The sequence below is a fragment of the Panthera onca genome, chromosome D1 (assembly GCF_046562875.1).
Source record: "Panthera onca isolate mPanOnc1 chromosome D1, mPanOnc1 haplotype 2, whole genome shotgun sequence".
NCBI lineage: Eukaryota > Metazoa > Chordata > Mammalia > Carnivora > Felidae > Panthera > Panthera onca.
The window spans coordinates 15893421-15917350 of NC_138348.1; the positions used below are offsets into that span (position 1 = coordinate 15893421).

General features: G+C 57.0%; 1 protein-coding gene and 1 long non-coding RNA gene across 11 annotated transcripts; one reads left to right on the forward strand and one right to left on the reverse strand.

The window, feature by feature from the left end:
• Nucleotides 1–373: 373 nt before the first annotated feature.
• SLC39A13 (solute carrier family 39 member 13) lies at nucleotides 374–8779 on the reverse strand. Of its 10 annotated transcripts, none has more exons than XM_060606624.3 (10): nucleotides 8208–8779; nucleotides 6422–6730; nucleotides 4381–4514; nucleotides 3962–4101; nucleotides 3459–3563; nucleotides 3256–3345; nucleotides 2459–2509; nucleotides 2028–2160; nucleotides 1750–1849; nucleotides 374–1620 (listed from the first exon to the last, which is right to left on the reverse strand). In XM_060606624.3, the coding sequence occupies exons 1-10, from the start codon at nucleotides 8762–8764 to the stop codon at nucleotides 1545–1547; spliced, it is 1695 nt and encodes a 564-aa protein (XP_060462607.1). In that variant the 5' UTR covers nucleotides 8765–8779; the 3' UTR covers nucleotides 374–1544. The 10 variants fall into 10 exon arrangements, with proteins under 10 accessions (XP_060462607.1, XP_060462609.1, XP_060462611.1 ...); XM_060606626.3 differs by having other exon boundaries at nucleotides 2032–2160; nucleotides 4381–4494; nucleotides 8208–8443; XM_060606628.3 differs by having other exon boundaries at nucleotides 2032–2160; nucleotides 3962–4086; nucleotides 4381–4494; nucleotides 8208–8439.
• A 989-nt stretch (nucleotides 8780–9768) lies between these two features.
• Nucleotides 9769–23829, forward strand: LOC132661734 (uncharacterized). The gene is made up of 4 exons (XR_013550216.2): nucleotides 9769–10031; nucleotides 11110–11206; nucleotides 17713–17853; nucleotides 18484–23829. It is a non-coding gene; the product is annotated as an uncharacterized LOC132661734 (long non-coding RNA).
• The last annotated feature ends 101 nt before the right edge of the window (nucleotides 23830–23930 follow it).

Here is a 23930-nt window from a genome sequence, read left to right on the forward strand (position 1 = left end):
GGTGACCGTGTGGATGGACGTCCCTTTAGTTAATTTGCTCAAGGAACAGGCCAGGGAAAAGCCCCTAGCTCTGTAAAACGAGGACAACCACCCTTGGGGATGACGTTGGCTACAATGGCATACTGCCAGGCTTATAGTGTCGGGATGAAAAGCTAACGAGCCAGGGATAGCATGAGAGGCTATACCCTGTTCTAAGAAGTACTGCAGAGTAATAGTTCAGAGATGAACATGAAGCAGAAGAGCTGAAGGTGGGGGGGAAGGGGATAAGATGCTGAGCTGGGACCCACACAGCCACCAACCTGGCTGGAGCAAGGGACTCCTGGGAAAGCCCTGCTTGACCATGGACTCTGGTGTGCAGAGGAGAGACAACCAGTTTGTATATAATTATTTATTTGCATCTTATCTATAGAATAAGTATTTACAGATAGAAACAGAACCACAGCAAAACTGCTGTAAAACCATTCGGACCCTCTTGACGGCTGCTTCTCAGAACATCCACGGTTGAGCAGCAGGGCTGAGCCCGGCTGTGGAGTGGGCCAGCTGAGTACCTGGGTGTCAGCCAAGGGAAATAGCTGGGGATTATGGCTTCAGCATTCTCCCAGAGCACATTCCTGAGTGCTGACAACGCGGAGCCCTCACCACCCCCAACTCCCCCTCAGCCTACGTGGGACAGGAAAAAGGGGCCTGGAGCCGGGGGGCAGCTGTGGCACCCTCTTCCTGCCCCCAGGATCTCTGCCTGGATCCTGTGCTGGCGTGAGCATCCCTGAGCTGGCCTCAGAGGCCTCTCTGGCCCAGGGCTGCTCCCTGCCCCGCAGGCTGCTGTTTGGCAGCTGGAGGTGGCAAAAGCCGCCGGCGCTGCCAGGGAGCGTTCACCGGGGGGAACGGGAGCCGGCCTAGGGCTGGCAGCCACGAGGAAAAGGTCTTGGAAAGCATCTGCCAGGCTCCATCCTGGGCTGGGTAGGGCTGTCAGTGCTGAGTGGGGTGAGGGGCGACACAAGCACCTGCCTCTCCTTTCTTTGGCCTTAGAGCTGGCAAAGGAAGGGCCGGGACAATGGACACGGCAGAGAGAAGGTGCCCCAGCCTCAGCCCCTCAGCTGCCCAGGGCTTGGTGCCCGAGCAGAGGTCAGGGACTCCAAGGCCCCAGAAGGAGACAGCTTTGGGCCCCCTGAGCTCCCTGGGGAGCAGCCTCTCACTCCCCCTGCAGTCTTGTGGGGAGAGGCCTCCACCTGGGACCAGTGCTGCTTGTCCTCACTGCCCTTTGTGAGAAGTGCAGGGTGACAGGGTGGTCAGGAGAGAAGACCACGGCGTGGCTGGGGGCCGGCGCGGGCATCGGGCCCTGGGCCCAGCGCATGATCACAGTGTCGGTCTCACACATAACTGGTCACACGTGTACGTGTACACACACGCACGCATGCACACACACACACACACCATCCTCTCATCTGGTCAGAGGTGTGCTCTCTCAGGCACTCGCCCTCTGCCTCACACACGGTCACAGAGTGAATCTGAGTCTCTTATTGCAGTGTGGGGGGCATCAGGGACCGTCAATCCACGAAAAGCGAGAACAGCACCATCACCACGATGCCTGTGCAGAGCAGCAGCACTTGCTGCAGGGAGCGCCTGTGGGGAGAGGGGGGCGGCTCAGGGGGGGGGGGGGCGGCCACTGGCTGACGAGGGGGCGGAGCCCAGAAGCCCTTCCCCCTCGAGCTCCCATGAACCCTGTGAGTGGCGGTGGGGAGGGTCACTCACCACGGGTCATCTTCCTCCAAGAGGTCCGGCAGCACGTTCACCAGGGCGATATAGAGAAAGCCACCAGAGGTGAAGGGCAGGATCCAGGCCACGGTCTCCTCTGCAGTGGGAGAAGTCCCGACTGGCTAGGAGCCCAGGGGAGCCACGTGCACCGCACCCACTCCCACAGGGTAGACCGGGCAGATCCTGGCCTGCACACTGGGGCGGGGCAGCTGTGCCCTCTGGCTGGGGCCCCTCCACTGACCGCCACCTGCCACCCCCACCCACCATGCCCGTACCTACTCCCTTGGGGGACTGCGTACAGATGGCGAAGCAGGCGCCCAGCAGGCCCCCCAGTGCCGTCGAGAGCTGCAGCTTGGCTGCGCTCCATCGGTCAAAGCCGGCCCGGAGCAGGATGGCAAAGTCGCCCACCTGAGGGGAGGTCCAGATGATCACTCTGGGCCCCAGGGGTCAGGTACGGACATGCACACCGAGCCCCCTGCACCGGCCTTGCTGCTGGGCCCCCCGCCAAGCCCACATCCCCTAGGCTGGGACCCCAGTCCCCAGGAGGCTGGAGCACAGCTGAGATGGAAGCTGCAGCCTGGTGGACTGAGAGCTCCAGGCCTCCGGAGCCCAGCCCCCAAGGCTGCTACTGCTGGGCTTCCTACCCCCACCCCCTCTCTGAAGCCCCACGTCCCCACTGCCGCCATGGAGAGCCTCTGGCACACACCTCATGGGGGATCTCGTGCAGAAGGATGGCCATGGTGGTCAGGAGCCCAATCTGCAGGGAAGGAGTCTGTGGGGTTCTGGGCCGAGGGCCAGGCACCCACTTGTCCACTCATTCTACAAATATTTACTCTGCTGAGTGCTCTGGCCGGACACCATTTGGCTACTAGAAATACAGCAGTGAATACAACACACAAGGAACCTGCCTTCACGAAGCAGGAGGCAAGGACTGAATGAACACACAAAGAACTGCATGATTACAGTGATAAGTACTGCAGGAGAAGAGATGGACTGGGTGTCATAGACACAAGTGACAGGGGCCTAATTTAGATGAGGGGTCAGCAAAGGCCTCTTTGAGGAAGTGCATTTAAGTCGAAGCCTGAAGGATAAGGAGCCAGTGTTTCAAAGAGTGGGAGGAAGAACATTCCGGGCAGACGGGGTAGTGTGAGGTGGAGGCCATGAGCGGGGAAAGAGCTCGGCCAGTTCAAGAGTAGGCGGACCACTAATGTCAGAGCTCAGAGGACAGAGTGCGGAGGTGGGTGAGAAGCATCTAGAAGCAGGCAGGGCCCAAGCCTAGCAGCCTGGCAGAGGTATGTGATCCCAAAAAGGAGTGTTTGGCTTGGGACAGAAGGCGGCCTCATGCAGGAGCCCTTGGGGCTTAGATGGGGGTGTGGATGGTGGAGGGAGTGGGAAGGACAGAAACTGGAAGCTTATTTTGGGAGGTAGAACCACCTGGTCTACATAGGCACCATCATTCCCCCCAGAAATGCCTGGGTCCCCGCTGTCGCAGCCGCCACTCACCTTCTTGCTCACAAGGAAGCTGGCAGCTACAGCCAGCCCATGAGTGAAGTTGTCTATGGTGTTGGCCAGCAGGTTGAGATAGCCACTGACCTGCATGAGGGGAGAGGAAGCCAGGCTGACCCGAGTGGGCAGGGCTCAGATGGGCCTGCCACTTGTGGGGAGGAACAGCTGCAGGGAGAGGGGACCCTGAGCGGGCCACTCACTTTGATGGTCCGGACCACGGCGCTCACGCCGGGCTCTGCAGCCGGCTGGGCCAGATAGCGGCCTCCATTGAGCGCGGCAGCAGCGGCAGGGTCTTTGCTGGGGGCCTAGGGCCAGGAGAAGGAGGGAGAGGTGACATTAGATGCTCCCCCACTTGGCCAGGGTAGACGCAGGAAAGGAGCAAGAGATGGAGAAACAGAGGCAGGGAGACCCTGGCCCCTTTTGTCTAGCTAGACTTCTCTGCTGCTCAATAAGCCGTGTGTACCCAGACCCAACTGATCCTCTGCCTCCCACACGGCTGCTGCCATCAGTCTATGATAACAAGCCACAGCAGGGCCAATGTCGTCACTCCCCAGATCTTCCCAGTTGGCCCAGCCTCCCAGAGCCCCCAGGGAATGGCCAAGAGACCCACTTTTCAGGGTTCAATTCAGAACCTGGGCCTGCAGGCCCTCAACCACCACAGAATAGAGGCCAGCTTGTCCGGACCCTGGGATGTGGAGCTCACCTGGCTGGTCTCCTCCTTCTCCTTGCTGTCCAGGAACATCTTCTCCAATGCCAGAAAGGTCAGGAAGCCAGCAATGACCCACAGTCCCAGTTGCTGTTGCTGCTGCAGGCTCTGCCCCTCACCACCTGCAGGGGGCAGCACTGACAGGCCAGGCCAAGCCAGGGCCACAGAAGGGGGGCCATTTGGAATGGGATCTAGTCAGGGGCAGTGACAGGGGAAGGGGGACAGGAATGGCTGGTGGGAAAGCTGGGCCCCAGGGACTCCCACAGGGGCCAGGGGATTGGGGCCAGGACACGTTCCCTGCCAGACGCCCAGAACCCCTCTCCCAGTCATTCTGGCAGAGCAGGTAGGGCCTAGGCCAACCTTAGGCATGGGCACCAGCTCCCTCTGCCCTCCTGCCCAACTGCGGCCTCACTCACCAGGGCTGGCACTGCATGTGTAGGCCCACGCCTCAGGCAGCAGGTGGAGAAACACATTGCCCAAAAGTCCCCCCAAGGCAAAGCTGAGCAGCTGTTTCAGACGTCTGGCCCCAGCTACAAAAGAGATTCGGGGCCTGGGGCTGATCTACCAGAACCGCTGGCCCGACCTCTGCCCCACCCAGCTTACTGGGCGCTATGTTTTTCCAACCAGACTGCAAGCCTCCAGAAGGCTGGACTTGGCCTCCTGCCCTTCCTGGAGCACCGACCCCACCCCCCCACCCCCACCCCCAGGCCCAGCACTGGCTGGGTGCTCAACAGGAAATACATCACGACCTGCTGGATGACTGTGGAGCACTAACTAGTGCTTCACAGTTAGGAGACTGGGCTTGGGAGTCCGAAAGGTCCCAGCTCCCCAACCCACAAGCTGGTGACCTTGGGCAGGTAACTTCTGGGATTCGTTTTCCCATCTGTAAACTGGGGATAATTATATCTGATAGGGATCTTGGGGCAATTAAATTGCAATACATATAGCAAGTGCTCTTCAAGTGGGAATTTTTCTTTTCACAGCCACGGTCACTCTTGGAAAAGTGGCAGAGATTTGGGGACTTTTGCAGACTTGCAGCATCCAGAGTTGGAAGTGCCCTAAGAAGTCTATGTCCAAACTCTTGGTTTATAGAGAAACAGGCCCAGAGGGCAGAGGCAGCTTGGTGATCGGGTGGAATCCCAGGAAAAGCTGCCGCTTCCAGGCTGTGTGACCTCAGCCTGATCAAAGGACCCCTCTGTGCCTGTGCTTCCCCATTTGTGAAATGGGGCTAATAATCCAAGTCCTCCCTATGCTGACTCACCGGGACACGGTAAGAGGGGCTGAGAGGATGCACGGGCACAGGCATGACAGCAGGGCCCCACATCGGCCCCATTCACAGCTGCGGCACCAGCCGTCAGCCTGGCACAGGGCATAGATGTGCTCATAACCATCTGCTGAATGAACAGCTCCTGAGCCTCGCAAGCGGCAGAAACCCTTGGAGCAGGCATTTCAAACAGATTCCAGGAGTCTGGTCCAGACCTAGTATGTTGCACTCCTGGGTGGGGCAGCAGGCACCTAGTTTTAGCAGCTACCCATCTAGTCTCTTTAGTTTTCATCACAACATGTCATTTGTGGACAGTATATGTACCTGTCACAAAAGGGCAGCTTCTGCCCATGCCAGTGCCCTGCCTCCCAGATCCCCTCCCCAAAGGCAGGCTGGCTACCTGGGTAAGGCTGACCCAGAGGCCCTTGGTAGGAGGGTCTTTTGCACTATGAGCAGAGACTGAAGGGCAAGGCACCGCATCCCTGTAGCCGGCACAGGGCCCGTGAACACGCTGCCCTTTCCCCTGCACCAGGCAGCCTTCTAAGTGCTTTTACCAATATTAGCTCATTTCATCTTCACAGCAGTACCCATGAAGTACATACTAGGATTATGCCCATTCTTAAAAAACTATTTTTCAAGTTTATTTATTTTGAGAGAGAGACAGAATGAGCAGAGGAGGGGCAGAGACAGAAGGAGGGAGAGAATCCCAAGAAGGCTCCACACTGTCAGCACAGAGCCCGATGCAGGCTTGAACCCATGATCCATGAGATCATGACCTGAGCTGGAACCAAGAGTCGGATGCTTCACCGACTGAGCCACCCAGGTGCCCCGCATTATGCCCCTTTTTAAGGTCAGGAGCCTGAGCCTCAAGTAACTTGCCCGATGCCACCCAGTTGGAAAGTGGCAGGGCCAGGGGTTGAACCCAAGCAGCCTGGCACTCATATTTCCAACCAGTGTCTATACTGTTTCTTGGTGAACGTCTGCTGACTTTGATTCTTTTGGAACAAAGGATGAACGAAGGAAAGAGCATGGCACACCCTGGTCTCACAGGACCAAGGTGAGAAGTTACATGTGTCCCCGCCCTCCACCTGAGACACAATGAAACCTGGGACGTGAGGCCCCACTCTACCAGGGAGAGCAGCGATGTTTTCCACGCTGCTGGCTGCCCTGGGCACCAGAGGAGGGTCACCTACCTTCTGAGCGCAGCGTAGTCCCCATCTCCAGGGGAATCACGAGCAGTGGGAAGACCCCACTGAGCCCCACCATGAGTGAGCCCAGGAGGGAGCAGATCCAGGTATCCAGCCTCTCCCCACTCAGCAGGGCCCCCCAGGATTCGCTTTCTTTGTTGTCTAGGCGACAGGCGGCGGCAGGCCCCCGGCTCCTCAGGGCCTGCTGGGAACCCCCAGCCCCTCCCAGGAGCTCTAGGACAAGAGCAGTGAAGAAGAGGAGCCTCTGGCCCGCCATGCCACAGCCAGGGCAGGGACATCCAGGCATGCCACGTGCTGAAAAACACAAAGGCCTCTTACGTGAGCTGCCACCCTTGGCCGCACACCTGCTTAGCAAACGTGGCATCTTAACCCTCCTCCCTACAAGCAGCCGTGGCATCCACTCTCCTGCTTGCCTTGCCCAGGGCTTCTGATCCCAGTGATGGGTTCACAGAGTAAAGGGGCTCTACTCTTCTACACCCCACTCCCAAGGACCACACATTGTTTCCTTCTGAGCCAGCTCCAGACTGTGTGTCAGCACGTCTGCCTGGGGCTAAACTTTCCCTAATGACGGGGTGAGGCGCTGGCTGGGCTCCCTTCAGCCACCGGCAGGCCCAGCCCAGTCGGGTGTCTCTAGCTGCCAGGGGAGGCCCCGCCGCCAGGACATGCCCCAGTGAGGACGCCCCAGGGGACTGAGGCTGGCACTGTCTAGCTTGATGGGTGACACTGGGAGGCGCAGGTGGGGAAAGCGAGCAGCTGAGCTAGGGCAGAACCGTCAAGAGCTTCTCCCTAGGCAACGAGCCCACTGTCCCCAGGGCACAGAGACAGACAGGACGTAGGGCTGAAGAGAAAGATCCTTCAGTTAGGAACTGCCTCACAGCTGTGCAGAGCACATGCTTCGGAGACCTGCCCTAAACTTTGTGCTCTGCAGCTATGGCTTTTTGAGTGTAGGCAAAGTCCCTGCAGCACCTGAGCCTCAGTTTCCTCCTCTGTAGGATAACAGAACTGCCTCCCGCACAGGCTGCGAAGGCCACGAGCTTGCTGATGCAGGTGAACTGTGCCCGGCAGGGAGGGGGCAGGGAGAGCCCTCCTTATATTGCAGGAGACCTGGGGCACCGGGCAGCAGGAAGGTTCCCAGCCTCTGGATCACAGGATGTGGATGTGAGTCAACTAAGAGAGAAGTTCAATCTGGAAACTCAGGCATGAGGTTTAAATGCGGTCTGCCCTGCCTCATCTGGCCGTGACCTTGAGCTGGCGATGTCCCTGCCTCAGTTTCCTCATCCCCTGATGGCGGTGGGAGGCTGGAAAAGATGCCCGCGTCCAGGACCTCCAAAGGCCCTCACGAGAGACTGAGGAAACCCGCTGGGCTCCACGGGGTCCAAAGGCAGGACTGGGCCGGGCCGGACTTGAGGCCAAGGCAGGGCACGCAGAGGTGAGGGGACCACAGTCTGGGCAGAGGGGAAGCGGAGGACGGAGAGCCAGAGAGCAGAGGGAAAGGAGAAAGCAAGAGAAAGTCAGGAGTGAGAGAGCCAGAGACTGGGAGACGGACACGGAGGAGGAAAGCGAGGGAGCGATGGGCAGCGAGGGAGCGATGGGCAGCGACGTGCAGGGCGACAGGGGAGAAGAGAAGCCCTAGGAAGTTGAATTCCCGGGCTCTGCGCCAGAGGCCCGGGTCTGCCCGGGAGCGGCAGGGCCGGGGTCGGGGTGGGGGTGGGGGGATCGGCCGAGGCGTCCCGCCCGGGGCGCGGGCCCCGAGGGTCGGGCGGTCACTCACCGTGCGGCAGCGGCGGCGGCGGCGCTCCGGGCGGCCCCAGCCATCCAGCTGCGGCGCCGCGCCCCGCCCCGGGTCTGCCCCGCCCGGTCCGCCGCCCGGCCCCCAGCCCGGAGCCGCCCCCGGAGCGCGGCCACGTCACACGGGACTTGTCCGGAACCCGACGCGCGGCGCGCCGCAGGGTCGGGGGGAGCGGCGGTCGAGGAGCGCTTCCGCCTCGCGGCCGTGGGGGACCCGGGAAGCCCAGGCGCACTTCCGCCCGGGAGGATCGGGGGCGGAGGGGAGGGCCCGGCGGAAGTGGGAGCCCCAGGAGCGAGGCGCTCAGCCCCCGCTGGGCGGGGCGGAGAGGGCGGCCCCGCAGGGACCGCGAGCCGCTGGGTGGCTGGGCTTGCGGCTCTGGCCGCCGCTTCCTCTCTCGGGCCGCAGTGTCGCCCACGGCCGCACGAGGGCGCGCTCCGCTGCCAGCCCTCGCAGCCCGGAGCCCGGAGCCCGGCCGGGGTCGGGGTGGGTGCCTGGCTTGGGCGCTCCTGCTGTGAGTCAAACCGGCCTGGCTCCTCCATGAACAAGGGAAAGGGGAAGTGCCCGCCGCAGGGAGGGGCCTAGCCTCGGGAACCTCAGAAGAGGGAATTTTATTCTTACTCATCGAATTATTTTTATGCTTTGGTTTTTCACTGGGAACCTCAGGCCTTTGTCTCCAGGGCTTGTAACCCTTTGGGGTCCAATGCGTGGTGGCTTGACACTTGCTTGGAACCCCAAACCTGGGGTAGCTCCCTTTTGTGCTTGCCTCACCTGGAGGAAGGTAGGCCTAACCTCAGACTAGGGCAGCAAACAATAAAGAGCATTATTATATCTACAATTTACTGGACACTATTGCGTGCCATTCACTCCATCTGCATTATCTCACTGAATCCTCATTCTGCCCCACTGAGGTGGGTACTGTTAGCCCCGGGGTCACGCAGTGGCACAGATGGCAGAGCCAGGTTTCCCCCTGGGTGTCCCTGAGCCCAGAGCATGTGACAGCACCTCTCACTTCCAGGGAGGTGGGAGTCTGGCTCGGAGGTTCCACATTGCATCTTTTGCTGGGAATCAGCCAAGACTGTATAATATTCAGGATGGGGCACGTGGATACCCACTTGGGCAGAGATTGCGACAGGGTAGGGGTCTCCAAACCTCTGACCCTCATTCGTCACCCATGGTAGTTCCCTTCAACTGTCCTGTGTTGCTCTCGCCTACTGGGGGCTCCGAGGGCACATGACTCACATACTGCACCTGATGCCTGTTGACCACACTCCAATGTGTGCCTTTCTTGGACCTCCAGCTCCTTCCAGGTGGGATCAGCTTTCCTCTGAAAGCCCCGTGTCTGTCTCACCACACCAAGCCCATAGGCGAGTTCTGAAGTGAAAGCCTTGGGTTGGTTTTTTTGCAAAGGGAGGAAGACGCCCAGGGATGCTGCTCTGGGATGTCAAAGATGCACCCGCCCCCCCATATGCAAATCACTTAATCATATGCAAAGCACTTCACAATATACAAATGATTTCACAATAAGACAGTCAAGTTAGCTTTCCTGCCTCTGGGGGCTGAGGGCTGCTGGCCCCCAGCAAGAGGGTAAGGCAAGACCCAGCCAGAAACGTCACCTGGCTGCCTTCTCACTGTCCTTTCCTCTCACCTGGCCTGGAATTTCCACCATCAAACTCCCTAATGGAGTAAAGAAGCACACTGGGGGGCTCTAGAAGAGGACCATGAGCAGAGGGGACCAGGTGGAAAGACGGTGTGTGGACTGATGTGTGCTGTTAAAAGCAATGAATTAGATCTGCCAGGGGCTTCCAGGTGAGAAAAGAAAGATGCAGAAATATTTATTTAATACGATCTTCTCTTTTAAAATAATGACAAAAGGAACCCTGTCTAAATATATGTGATTATAGGCATCAGTATATAGAAGACTATGTATAATTGTGAATAATAAAAAATATAGAAGATCAAACATTGAGTGATAACATGGATTCCATGGATGGGTGGGGAGGAAAAATATAAAAGGAAAATTTAAAAGCACGTCAGAACATGAATATGATCACATTTATGCAATTATGTACAAATGTATATACATGTGTACATAAAATCTCAACTTATTTATTGATTTATTTGATGACCTCATAGCTTTATGGTTAAGACAGCCAGATTCTTGTACCAGACTTCCTGGAGCAAATTACTTGACATCCTATGCCTCAGTTTCCTCATCTGTAAAGTGGATTACTGTGTCAGATTGTAAATGAGTGAATACACACAGAGCATTTAGAACTATGCCTGGCATACGACAAATTCTCTTTAAGGCTTAGGTATTATAATTATTTGCATGTGTGGATATATGGGTATAAAGAAAATGTTATAGCAATGAACAGATAACTTAAAGACACAAGGTGGGGACCATCCTCTGTCGTCTCCTTGCTGAGCTCAGATGACGGATGAGTGTTTTCCAACACATTTATCAATCGGTTTGGAGGCCACAGCGACCTCCTGAGTCGTGGCCCTGGGCAGAAAAATTTTAGCAGGGTGGATGGGCCTAGACAGTGCTCAGATCTGTGTGGCTGGGAGGCCTCTGACTGGGGGGCTGCAGACCCGTTTTTCTGACCTCACTGGGTCTGACTTTAACACGTCGTTCCTGACTTTGGTGTCTTTAGTGGGGGCCCTTTTCAACAACAAGGTCTCAGCCCTCTATTTCCAGAAGGGAGGACTGCCTCTGGGCCTGGGCCTGCTGACAAGGTGGGGGCTGCAAAACCATCAAGGTCTGCCATTGTCAATGTTCTGACAACCTCCCCTCCTCTGGCTGCACAGGGCTAGACACTCTAGGGTGGGGGTTGGTGCACTTTTTTTTTTTTTTTTTTTTTTTTTTTTTTTTTTTTGCTTCCAGAGGCCTTCTCCTTTTCAGGGCTTTCTTTGGGTCCACAGGCTGGCAGCAACCTCTTGTAGAGAAGCTTCTGAGGCTCAGGGTGATGAGCTCCTTGCCCGTGAGTACAGCTGTGAAATGAGGCCTGTTACTCTTACAGGGGCTTCAGGCTCAGCCTCTCCCAACTGAATCTGCCCCTCAGGAACCCCTGGCCTTAACCCTCTCTCAAGTCACCCTTCCTAGAGCAGCCTCAGCCCCCTAGTGAGTTTCTGGGGTGCTTTACCCCCCAGATCCTGAGCCCTGGCCAGACGAGGCACTAGCAGCTTCATAGCACAACCCTTCCTGGGCAGCCAAGCCTCACTTCTTTCTGTCTGGTCTCTCTGCCTTTATAACCCACTTTGTAATCGCCATCCCACCCCCTGGCAGGCCTGGCATATTTCTCCCCTTCTGCCATTTCTGTTGATTGAAATTCAGCCCTTTTACAAGCCTTCCCTGAAGCCTTCTGGATCTGTCCAGGCTGAAGGCCCTCAGTGTTGTGTGTCTTAGGGTTTTTTTTTTAGCCCTGTCCCCTGCATGCACAGGCCTTTCCCCCCATTCCATATGGGCTTCTGGAAAGAAAGACAACCTCTTGCCTATACCCTGAATAAAAGTCAGTCTAAATGGCTTTAATGTCTCCCTTTCCCCTTCAGGAGCACAAATGCAGATACTTCTGCATTATGCACAGCCATCTGGGCCTTTGCAGGCCCTCCTTTACTTAATTTATGTGTTTATTGATATATTTGCTTACTTGTCACTCCCGCCCCCGTCCCATCTCCCTGTCTCCTTCTTGGGGGAACCTGAATTTTGTGATGATCAGGTTTTCAAGATCTTTCCTTTTCAAGTTTTTTTTTTTTTTTAATGTTTATTTATTTATTTTGAAAGAAATTGTGCACGTGCAAGCAAGCAGGGAAGGGGCAGAGAGTAAATCCCAAGCAGGTTCCACACTCAATGCAGAGCCCCACAGAGGGCTCCATCTCAGACCATGAGCTCCTGACCTGAGCTGAAATCAAGAGGCAGACGCTTAACTGACTGAGCCGCCCAGGTGCCTTTCTCTCTCTCTCTCTCTCTCTCTTTTTTTAAGCTTTTATTTTTAAGTAATCTCTACACCCAATGTGGAGCTCAAACTCACAACCCGAGATCACGAGTCACATGCTCCACCGACTGAGCCAGCCAGGCGGCCCTTGGCTCTTTTTAAAGCTAAGGAAAATAAAAGTTGTTCTAAAGTTTTCTTTTACTTTCTTGTAAAAGTGATTACAAGTGATTACAGTGATTCTTACAATTGTTTTCATATAGGCCCTGCATAATTATTACTAAGTTTACTTTAAGATATGTTGCATTTTTTTCAGATATTTTGAATAGGATATTTCCCATTACATTCTGAACGATTCGATGATAGCTGACAGGAAGGCAAATTATTTTTATGTATTCCTTTGATACCTGGTAAACCAACTATATATTTTTTATAGGTTCTCATAATTTCTCAGTATTACTCTTGAGTCTTTTGTCATCTCCTAATAACAAAAGTATTAGAAGGAAGGAACCAACATTGCTATTTGTAGAGATATGGTTTGCCTTGGTCTTGAACTTCACAGGAAGGGTATTTGTTTTCTGGGACTGGCTTTTGCACTCAACAGTATGGTGCTAAGATGCATTTATGCCATTATGTGAAACTGGTTCATTTGCTTGCTTAACTGCTGAACTGCCTTATCGCTGCGTGGATGTATCCACTGTAATTTATTTACCCGCTCTCCTTAGTGTTCACTTGGGTTACTCCCAGAGTTTTGCTATTAAGAACAGTGTATCTTTGAACGTTCCCGCCCAGGTCTCTTGGAGCACAAGCCAAGGTCTCTCTTGATTTGATGCCTGGGGGGTGGGGATCTGCTGCGTCTCCGCATTACAAGATAAGGCCAGATTGTCTTCTCCAGTGGTTACACAGAGTTGCTGGCTAGCGATGCACCGGAGATTGTGCGGCTCCACCTCTTCTCCAACACTGGGTGCTGTCAGGCTTAGTTTTTGCCCTTCCAGTGCTGTAAAATAGCATCCCACCGTGGTCGTCGCTGTTGTTCCTTCACTACCAATGAACTTGAGCATCTCTTAAGATGTTCACTTGAACACGTGTGCTTCCTCTTCTTTAAAATGCCTTTTCACGTCGTTTATCAATTTTTCTGCCGGATATTTTGTGTTTTTCTCCCCTATGGATTTGCAAGAGTTCTTTATGTATTCTTGATGCCTAACCTTTGCCAGTTGCACGTGGCGGGCGTCTGCTCCCGTTTGTGGCTTGCTTTTCACTTTCTCTAAGGTGTCTCCACTTCTCTCTTCCCTCCCACATCTGTGCCAGGGACGCCCATGGGCGTTGCTAGTGTGTGCGTGTGCACTTGTGCGTGTGTGTTGGGGGTGGGGGGGGAGTGGGCTCGTGTCCCTCCGAACCCGGTGCAGACCGATCCCGCCTCTCCTCCTGCTTTCCGGCCTTTAGGGGACCCCGCTCCTCTTCCCTCGCAGCCTCTCTCCCAGCTTTGCCCAGGGGACCCCCGCTCGGCCTGGCTCGGCGGGCTGGAGGCAGGAGGCGCCCCCGCCCCCCGGGGTTATTGATCACTTCCGGCGCCTCATCTGGGGGCCGGGCCCCTCTCCGCTCGGCCGGGCAGCGCCCTGCTAGCTCGGCGCTCCCTGGGGGCGGGCGCCGGGGGAGGGGCCCTCGGGCCGGCCCTCCGGAGGCGGGGGCGGGGGCCCGGGCTGCGGCGGGGGCTGGGGTGGGGGGCGGAAGCTGCCCGAGCAGATAAGCGCCGAGGTCGGTCCTGCGGTGAGACAGTGCGGGACGCCGCCGCCTCCCCACTGCCTCCGCTGCGCCGTCCCCGCACCCTCTGTGCCCTACTCCCTCCAACCCTGGCTCGGCATCCTGGGCGGAGCCCCCCGGGGCCCGTGGGGGAGAGGCTCTGGCCTGCACCTTCTGTTCCCGGCCTCAGTTATCTCAGCTGGAAAACGGGGGTAGGAGGCTGCATTTACTCCGCAAGGCTGTTGGAGATGCAACAAATGCAGGCTGGTGAAAACCCTCTGCAGATCTGAGCCTTTTGTAAAGGATAGGGACCCTGATCCCTTCTCCTTGCCCCTGCTGTACCCGCCTGTCTCCCGGCTTCAATCTCGTTGCAGAGATGGGAAAGTGGGGGTCTCGCTTGCCTCAGAGCCAGGGAGCCAGAGGAGGATGGAACACTTTCCACTGTCCTCAGCGTGGGGACAGAGCTAGGTTGTGTAGAGCCTGATGCTTTTACCAGTTGAGGTCCTCGTTAAGAAAAAGACTACAAAATCACAAATATAAATTTGCAGAGGCCTCTGCCAGGGCCTTGGAAGGTGCTTAAACCAGAGAGAAGCTCAAGTCTGGTTTCTCTGTTTCCTTGCCTTGCCGGGAGGGCCCCTACAGGAACTTATAACACCCCTCTGCAAGAGACAGTCAGACACCTACCTGATTGCAGGGTAGGATGGCCGCAAACAATATGGCTGGGGAACTGCCTGGAGGAGTCCCTGCTGCAGCTGGCCCCAACCCCTTGCGTGCCCAGGAAGCCATCCGCAAGCCCAACCCAAGAAGCAAGGGCAGTCAGGCATTTGGGGACTGCACCACAGCTGGGCAGGGCCATCCAGTCATGGTTCAACTCGCCACTCAGGGCCCCTGACCCTGAGGGTTGGTGGTGGCAGAGAACAGTTCCTAGGAGAAAGGAAGAGGAACCTCTCTGAGGCAGTATAAATGCATCTGACTTGTAGTTACACAGGATTGGGGTTCAAGCCCCTGCAGGGCTGTGTGATCTTAGGAAGACTCCTCCGCCTCAGATTTCTCATCTGTAAAATGGGAGTAATAGTACCGACCTGTCAGAACTGTTATGGGGCTTAAATGAGACCATGCATGAAGAGGGGCTGAGCTCTTGGCTTTTAGAAAGAAACTTCCCTTCTGTGAACTCTCCAGGCCAGGAGAGGCATTTTTCTCTCCATTTTAGGGTTAAGTCACTTAGCCAGGGGACGGTCTCTGTTGCTCTACACCAAGGTCTGGCACCAATGTCTTGGTTCTAACTAGCAGGGAACACGGCTCCCTTGAGGCTTTCTCCCTAGGGAGTTAAGTGCCACTGCTGGGTGTGAATTCCCAGGGCAGGGAGCCAAGGAGAGCCCTTGATTCAGCAGACTGCTCACCTTTCTGTTTTTATAACCTCTTTGCTCTCGTGGGCACTTGAGGCCGGAATGTGTCCAACTCTGACATCTTACAACCTGGACCAGGAGAAGCAAGAGACTGTGGTGATGGGGACAGGGCAGGGGAGCCGGGAATGGGCCAGGACCATGGGCCTGGGCAGCGGTGACACCCCAAAAGACCTGCTGCTTTGCTTCATGGTTTGCATAAGATTTCCACTGGGTTGGAGGACAGAACCAAGTTCTCACCTCAGAGCTGTTGCTTTTTGGCCAGCTGACCTTCCTCCCCGCTGAGCCTCAGTTGCCTCATATTTGAAACGGGGATAAGAATACCTGTGAGGATTCTGACCTGTTATGTATGTAAAGCGCCTAGTGAATGCCACCAGTTGTTAAAAAAAGTGGATGGGGCACCTGGGTGGCTCAGTGGGTTAAGCAACGGACTTTGGCTCTGGTCATGATCTCACAGTTTGTGAGTTCGAGGCCCGCAATGGGCTCCCCACTGGCAGTGCAGGGCCTGCTCAGGATTCTCGCGCTCGCTTCCCCTCCCCTGCTCGTACTTTCTCTTTCTCTCAAAATAAATAACTAAATTTAAAAAACAAAACACAGTTGTGGCTGTCTGAGGATGAAAGCGAGGTGTCGTGCGAGGGCAGGAGGTGTGAACAGAAATGGGGAGTCCTGTCAGAGCAGGAGTTTGGGCCTTCAAAGTCTCATCTCACAGAGGGAGCCCCTTGGGGTAGGGCTGGGAACCTCAGCTCTAACACTCTCCCAGATCAGGACAGGTCAGAGCGAGGCCAAGGGCCCTGGGGGGTGGGGGTGCAGAGAAAAGCAGGGAATAGAAGTTCTCACCCCACCTCAGGCAGGTGAAAGGGAAAGGAGGGAGGAAATAGGTGCTTCTGGGAGGAGATGACAGTGTCAGAAGCCACTGTGTGATGCAGGCCCCACGTTCACCCTGTGATCTCCTTTGTCTTTCTTTGCAAATTTTCTAGGTAGGCATTTTCCAAGTGGGGAAACTGAGGGTGGGAGTTACGGTCACACCCTGCATGCTCTTGGATCTGTCTGGCTCGGCAGCCTGGACTCCCAACAGTCACTGCCAATTTCTTATCTTATCTGCCTGACGAGGTCGTGAATGATCTTAGAGGCTCAGAAGGATCCTGGGCCCTGCCAGGCTCTTCTGTTAGCCTTGAGCTCCAGGCTGGTAGCTGTCCAGGAGACATCGTGAGCAGACCCAGGGGTGGGGCTGAGGAGAACTTGCTCGCAGTGAGAGAGAGACCCCTGGAGTCAGGGAGTGAGCACACTGTCTCAGGAGGGCTTCAAGTGGAGGCAGCCTGAGTCTCCACAATGCACCCCAATGGCACTGGAGGAGGGTCTGCTTGGTAGCTGGGTGCATGGCTCATAGAGGCCCCAAAACTAGCAAAATGTTTCTGAAATTCCTTATTTTATCTTAAAAATTCATACAGATTTGCATCTTCCTTTTTTAAAAATTTGTTTATTTATTTATTTTGAGAGAGAGAGAGAGCAGGCAGAAGAGGGGTGCAGAGAGGGAGAGAGAGAGAAAGAGAGAGAATCCGAAGCAGGCTCTGCACAGTCAGCCCAAAGCCCCAAGCGGGACTCAATGTCACAAACCATGAGATCAGGACCTGAGCCCAAATCAAGGGGCAGATGCTTAACTGACTTGGCCACCCAGGCGCCCCTCATTCTCCTTTTTTAATATGGGAGCTTTCCCCCTGCCTGAAAAAAATGTTTCCCCTCCCAGTATCTCTGTTGAGTGGACACTTCAGGAAGACATGATGGGGGGAGGGGACAAACAGTGGCCCCCAGGCCCCTGGGCCCCTTGGTCTGGTTTGAGAGAGTGCAGGAGTTGAGTTGAAGTCAAGGCCCTGCCTGCTCTCACAACACAGGGCTCTCCCCACCTCTGTTCCCTACTCCTGCCACTTGCCTTGGCCTTCCAGTCCCCTCTCACAGACGTTTGTCCTGCTGAGCCCGACTGTCCAGCAGGAATTCCCAGAATGCCTCCCCTCCCTCCCTTCCCCTCTTTCATTTCTTCATCCTGTCCAGAGGGGCACTACCCATCTTCAGCCCTCTCTGCTGGGCAGCCTGACCATTCACTCTCCAAGCCAGCACCCCCCCGCCCCCCCCTCCCCCATGGAGTTCTGAGTCCATGAGGAGGAAACTGAAGCCCCACCTAGAGGTGCCTGGATCCAGGCTGCACAGCAAGAAAGGTTGTTGGGCGCCCAGGAGATCTCTGGGCAGGTGGGGCCCCGAGGCCTGAGAGCAAGCACCAGATCTGGGTCCTGGCCAGGGAGGCAGAAGGGAGGAGGGAAGACCGTGGGGGTGCCGGGGGCTGCTGCCTGGCAGGTCCCTGTGCCCAGGGTAGGGAAGTTTCTTATTTCTCCTGCTCTGACTTCCCCCTTTGATTTATTATAGCCATGAAATGCTCTGCTCTCTTCTCTTTTCCTTGCCGTCCCCGGGGCTGGAGGAGCACAGGCCTCCCCAGGCACCGGGCCTCAGCTTTGCTGCACTCCCATCTCCTTCCAAGGGTTGAGGCCGGGTGGCCAGAAATGGGAGGTGAGTCGGGGCAGGAAGGGCGGGATGAGGGGCGCAGGTCTCCTGAGGGCTAGCCTGGGCAGGACCCCAGGGGCCAGCAAAGTCTCGGTTGGGAAGGGCCGGGGCTGGGCAGAGGGCGTGGCAGGTGTGGACTGGACAGCACATGGCTCCCTGGGGTCGTAGGGGCAGTGGGATCTAGGCCAACTGGGTCAGCGAGGCTTGGGCATCAGGCCCTGTCACGGTCTGAGGGACAGGCACAGAGTCCTCCAGTGCCACCCACCGAGTCAGAGAAATGGCTTCCCTGTGACCCCTGACCCCATATTCTGATTTAATGATGGCCAAAGCAGGCCTAGCCTAGGCCAGTCTGGGATTAGGCTCTAGAATCCAGAGTCAGGCATGAGGCCTGAACCCTAGGGGACCCTGGGCTCCTCAAGGCCACGGCTGGACATTCACCCCGTGGCCTGGCCCAGGCAAGTGAGGGCTGGAGTCTGTCTGTCCGGTTCTTCGGCAGTCCTGGCGGCCGGAGCGTTTCTGCCCGCCACTGTGTGGTGCCTGTGGTAATGGGGCTGTTGGCGTTTTGCAATGGGCCGGGGGTGGGGAGGCTGCGCACACATGCTTCCTGTGGTGACTGGGCGCTTCCTGTTTTCTCAGGCCCGGACTTGCTACTGCCGATGTGGAAACAGGGGCAGCTGCAGCCCGGGCGGCTCTGGGCTGGGCACCCCGACCCTGCCCAGAGGGGCCTGAGTAGGCCTGCCAGGCCAGGCCCCAGACCTGGGCAGTGGATGGCCTGAGGTACCCCCACACCAGCAACCCGTCCTTCCCATACCCAACAGCCTTTGCCAAGTGTGAGGGGCCAGGTGGGGCCATCACTCAAGGCCAAGCTGGGGCCCAGGAGGTCAGAGGTCCAGGGATGGGAGCTCCAGGCCAGGAGTCAGGGCGCGTAGTTTTGGTCTCAGCTCTGTTCTTTGCTCACTGAGTGCCTTTGGCCATCCCTGTCCCCCTGCAGGCGTCGGCTTCCTCTTTTGTGTAGTGATTGTGGCCCCCACGATCTAAAATCTCTCGCCCATTTCTGCTCCAATTCTGACATCCCCCTTAAATTTCATATTTCAAGAGCCTCTGCTTTGGGGACAGGTAGGCACGGAGGCTGGGACCCTCAGAGCAGGGCTTGGCGTAGGCCTTGGAGAGACTAGGGGGAAGGAAAGGGCATGCCAGGCCGGGGGCCAGACTGGAACAAGGCTTGGAGGTGGGAAGGCCAGGACCAAGTCTGGGAGACGAGGTGTTGATGGGACAGAGGGTCGTAGGTGACAAGATTGATCCAGAAGGATTCGAAAGTGGGAGAAAGATTTTAGGAGCCTCTTTATTCCCGCAGACCTTAGGAAGGGGTCTGACACCTCTCCAGAAGTGGTCTTTTGGAGGGTGGGGGCAGGGCCAGTGCTTCCTGTCTAAGAAGGAGATGGATACCCGTGTGGTGGGACATGGGAGCCTCAGGAGGGAGCCACATCTTTCCCCCTCTGTCAGGTGCCTGGAGTGCCACCATCAGGGCCAGGCCTCAGGAGTTGGCATTGCCCTCTTCCCGAACGCATCTTGTTTTGTTTTTAAGCACTGCTATTGCAAGAATGGGAGGGGAGATGACTTTGCTTCTTGTTGACTTTGCTGACAGTGCCTGACCTCTGCAGGAAGAGTTTCCAGGAAGGCCAAGGCATGAGCCCCCTGGGAACCGACCAGTCCACTGAGTTCAGACACCCTCTTGGTCTAGGAGGTTCTGAGGTGCCCACCTCACAAGTACAAGCCCTAAATCTCAAGGCCTGTGCAACACAGCACAAGCACTGGTTCCAGCCAAAGAGGCCTTGGGGATCCCAAGACCCCGAGGCCCAGACTGAGGGACCATCGGCCTGGCCTGGCCCCCACTATCCTGTCCCGGCACCAAGTGCTGAGTTGGCGGTTCAGCAGCTGCCTCTGCCCACGGAGGCCCAGTTATAAATAAGCTCAGTGTGGCCAAGTCATCAAGTTCTGCCCCAGCTGCATTACCTCAGTGACCACAGGTTGGGGCTGCCCAGTGCTGGGCCCACCGAAACCTGCCCACCCAGAGAAAGGCCGGGCCAGCTTCCATGCCTCCTGGGGTCCTCAAATGCAGGCTTTGAATAGCTGCAGCTACTCAGGCCCGGGCCTCCCTGGACACGGGCCACAGAAGGGGCAGGGCCCATCCCGCCTGCACGGAGCCGGCAGCTATTTACAAACCGAAACCGGGAGAAGCGAAGTGGCTGCGGCCAAGTGGCTCCAGGCCCCCCAGCCCCCACTCCCACTCCATCCCCAGCAGCCCATCCCCCTCTCCCCATGGCTTCCTCTTTCCTTCTCCACACAGCTCCCCAGCCTCCCGCTGCCCGGCCAGCTCTGTCTGGACAACCTGCAGGCACCTCACGGTGACGCCCAACCCCACTGTCACAGGCCGATGGGTCCCTTCTCCTCTGCACCCCCCGGACCCCATCAGTCTGGACTCCTTGGAACAGCCCCTCCCACCCGGGCCTGGCCGCCCACCCTGGGCAGGCCCAAGGCACATTCCCACACTTCTCAGTTCCCCTTCGTGCTTGGAAAAGCTCCAACGCCAATGGCTGCCACCATGCTGCCCATCCCTCCTGAGGGTGGTTTCTCTGGGCGTCCTGCATCTTCACAGGAGCCAAGGAATCTGGGGTGGATGGTGGAACTTGGGGCACCTGGGGACTTTGGAGGGCATGTTTCTGCACAGGAGGACCCAGCCACTGCTCTCCTTGGGTTGGTGTGGGGGACAGGCCCTCGTGCGGTGCAGAGGGACACTGGGCCTGAGGCCGCGGCACACCCGGCTTAAGAAGTGGCAGGCTGGATGGTCTTGCAGCAGGAGACCGCTCCGAGGAGAGACAACAGGCCACATAAGTGACACTCATTACTAATAACAGACCAACTCCCTCACATTGGTGCAGAGGTTTCCAGTTGACATCAGTCAGATCTTTCCATCCCCAGAACGAGCCTATCCCATGACCACCATCATAAAGTGGAAACCGAGGCTCAGAGGGGAAACCACGTGTACGGGGCCCCATAGCTAGAGAGCGTCTGGATTGGGATTCAAGGTTTCTTAACACCCTATTCCCTCTTCTCCCTGACTGCCTTTGGTTCCATCTTGTACCCCAGTCTCCCTACTGGCAGGACCAAAGTCTCCTAGCACTGTGACAAGAGCGAAAGCAGGGCTGGTCTGATGCTTGAGAGAGAAGCAGGCTTTGGACGGCATAGTTGCCAGATGGCCACCCCTGGTCAGGTGTCAGTGCCCAGTGCCCCCGCCTCCCGCCAAGTCCCAGCTGAGCAGAAGCCCTGGCCTGAGCCCCGCTCTGCCATAGCCAGCTGGCTGGTTGAGTTTCTCCTAACCTCTCTGAGCCTCAGAGCCCCCTCCTGTGAAATTGGCATTTCACAAACACCAAACACCTACTTGGTGCCAGCTCTATGCTGGGTGCAAGCTGCCTCTGAAGCTACAGCATGACCCCTGGTTACAGTCCTGGGTAGGAGGCAGATGAGTTACAAAATTCTGGGAGCTCCCAGATGGAAACTGAGGCCTTGGGACACGGAAAGGGAGTGATGGTGCTCCCAGGGTGCGGAGGGGTATCACTTGGGATGGGCCCAAAGGACAGGAAAGAGTTCTCCAGAAAAAGCATGGGGGACAGACTCTCATGCTGAGTCACACTCCTGTGCTTTGTAGTTCCCACGGCCTGAGTGCCCTTCCTTCCTCTGGGCCTGGTGAACTCCTACCCATCCGTCAGGGCCCATGGGCACACTGGAGAATGACCAGGCCTGCCCTGGCCTGGTGGCTCCTTACCTTCTTTCTCCCACCCAGAGCCTAAGCAGAGCCTGAGGCCAGGAGTCTTTGGTCACAACACCCTCGCCGGCCCCACCCGGGCAGGCGTCTGCTCCCGGGTTCCAGCCCCCGCCGTCCCCTGCTCCGAAAAGCACCATTTCCCTTTTCTGGGTGACCACACGCCATGCACAGGGAATTTCCATCGCAGCCTGCGGAGCCTCTGATTCACTCAGGCCCCTCATGCAGTTAACTCCTTCCAGGCCCCGCACCTTTAGCTCCGCACCCTGGGTGGTACCCCACCCCCACCCAGGGCCCCTGGGTGGCCTCAAACTGGCCTTGGGCCACAGCTCGGAAGTCGAAGTTTCTCCCTAGCCCTACGCCTCAGGATCCTCCCGTCATATGCACAGAGACCTCTTCCCAAGGACTCACGGCATACACACTGGGCAGCCTTGGGCCCAGAGCACAGGCTTTGGGGTAAAACAAGCCTGGGTCCAGTGCTGAGTCTGGCTCTTTCAGTCCCGTGACCTGGAAAAGAGTCCGCTCTGAGCCCCATTTCTCATCTGTGAAATGGAGATCATCCCTGTCCCATAGCCTCGCTGTAAGGATCCAATGTGCTGGGCCCGTGAGGACGGTTGTATAATTATTACCTTTCCTTTTTCTTTTCAAAGGGCCCCTCTCATCCAATCTCAGGGTCCCTGCTCCAGTCCTGGGCCCCTTTTCTGTCTGGCTTTCCCCTCCTGAGAGCTGACTGCTCACACAGGGAGGGTGAGAGAGAAGTGCCAGGGGGGGCAGAGGAGGGAGGGGTGCTATTGTCCTGGGGCTCTCCTCCAGCAGCTTCCTGGCTCCCCGCATTTCTCTTTTCCCAAGGAAGCTGTGAAGAGGACCTCTGCTGGGATCTTGAGCCCGCAGGGACAGGGTGAGCCTTCCTCCCTCTGGAAGAACGCCGGGTGTGCCCCCCCACCCCTCCCCGCACACGAACATCATACATGATGTCTTGTGGAATTCTCACAACCTCGTGAGGTACAGCCTGTTATTGCCCCCATTTTAAAGGTGGGGACACGTAGGCCCTAAGAAGGGACTTGCCCTCAGCTACACAGCGACTAAAGGGCAGGGACAGGATTCAAATCAAGGTCTCCAGAGCCACACTCCTAAACCTTCACAGGTCCCAGTAAGCGTGTGTGGAGGCCAGTGAGGGAAACGGGCACTAAATGAACCCCTCCTGTATATTAGGTAAAGACCGACAAATTATCCTTTCAGTCCTTTGAACGATTCTGGGAGGCGAGTCTCGCTGACCCCTCTGTGGAATCGAGTTGTCTGAGCTTCCCTAAGGGGAAAGAACTTGCCCAGAGGCCACACAGCCAATCGTGGGGAAGGATCCAGGGGTACCTAGGGAGAGAAGGATGGTGGAGGGGCTGCATGGAGAAGGGGCCTACACCTGGAGGAGAAGCCATCCTATCTTCAGAGAGCAAACGGGGTTGGGGGGGGTTGCTGGGAGGTGCTGCCGTGGTGAGCAGAAGGAAGTCACTGTGGGTGGCGGTGGGTTTGAGGTGCCGGAGGCTGAGTGATGTGGCCGGGAGGTGAGCTCCCAGGCTGCAGGCCTGGTCAGCAAGAGTCAGGGGTGAGGAGGGATGGCCGAGATTTGGGCCTTAGAGGAGGTTGGGCTACTCGGTGCTTCTTGGTTGCTGGGGCTGGGGAGCTGGAGGCAGGGGTTGGTGCAGAGCAAAAGGAGTGATTCAGGGGGGCTGGGGAGAGACGGAGGTAAGGGGGGAAGGGTGTGTCTGGAGGGCAGCCTGGAGGAGGAGAGCCCACAAAAGACAGAGGCCTTAGGGTGTGGAAGGGGTGGGCCTGTGAGCAAGGCCTGGGAGATTGAGAAAGAGGTTCTGGGAATGTTGAGTAGTGTCTTCTGGTTGGAGGTGGGGGTGGGGCTGGTCCACGTGGATGGGAGAGGGTGCAAAGGCGGGCTGGACCCTGGGTGTTGGGGGCTCCAGCATAGGCGACAGAGCTGGACTGCACCCTGTGGACAAGCAAGAACTGAGGAGGATTTTTAGGCAGAGAAATATCCATGGGAGAGACTTGAGGAAGGGACAGCAGCCCCAGGACCACTGCAGTCACCTCCCACCCACTCACCAGCTGTGCGTCCTTGGGTACGCCCCCCCCCCCCCCCCCCCCCCCCCCCCCCCCCGCCTCACCAGAGGCTCTGGCCTCATTTCCCATGCCTGCCTCATAGGATTATGTAAGGGTGGAACCAGTTAATGCCTACTCTTTCCCCTTGCCTTTGTCT

Excerpts from the sequence above, each read along its gene's own strand:
- SLC39A13 (XM_060606624.3), bottom strand. The coding sequence starts at position 8,764 with ATGGAGGAGCCAGGCCGGTTTGACTCACAGCAGGAGCGCCCAAGCCAG. Across the intron at positions 6,731-8,207 it reads GCCGCCGCCGCTGCCGCACG|CACGTGGCATGCCTGGATGT; the intron begins GTGAGTGACCGC and ends TGTGTTTTTCAG. Across the intron at positions 2,161-2,458 it reads TGCACGAGATCCCCCATGAG|GTGGGCGACTTTGCCATCCT; the intron begins GTGTGTGCCAGA and ends ACCTCCCCTCAG.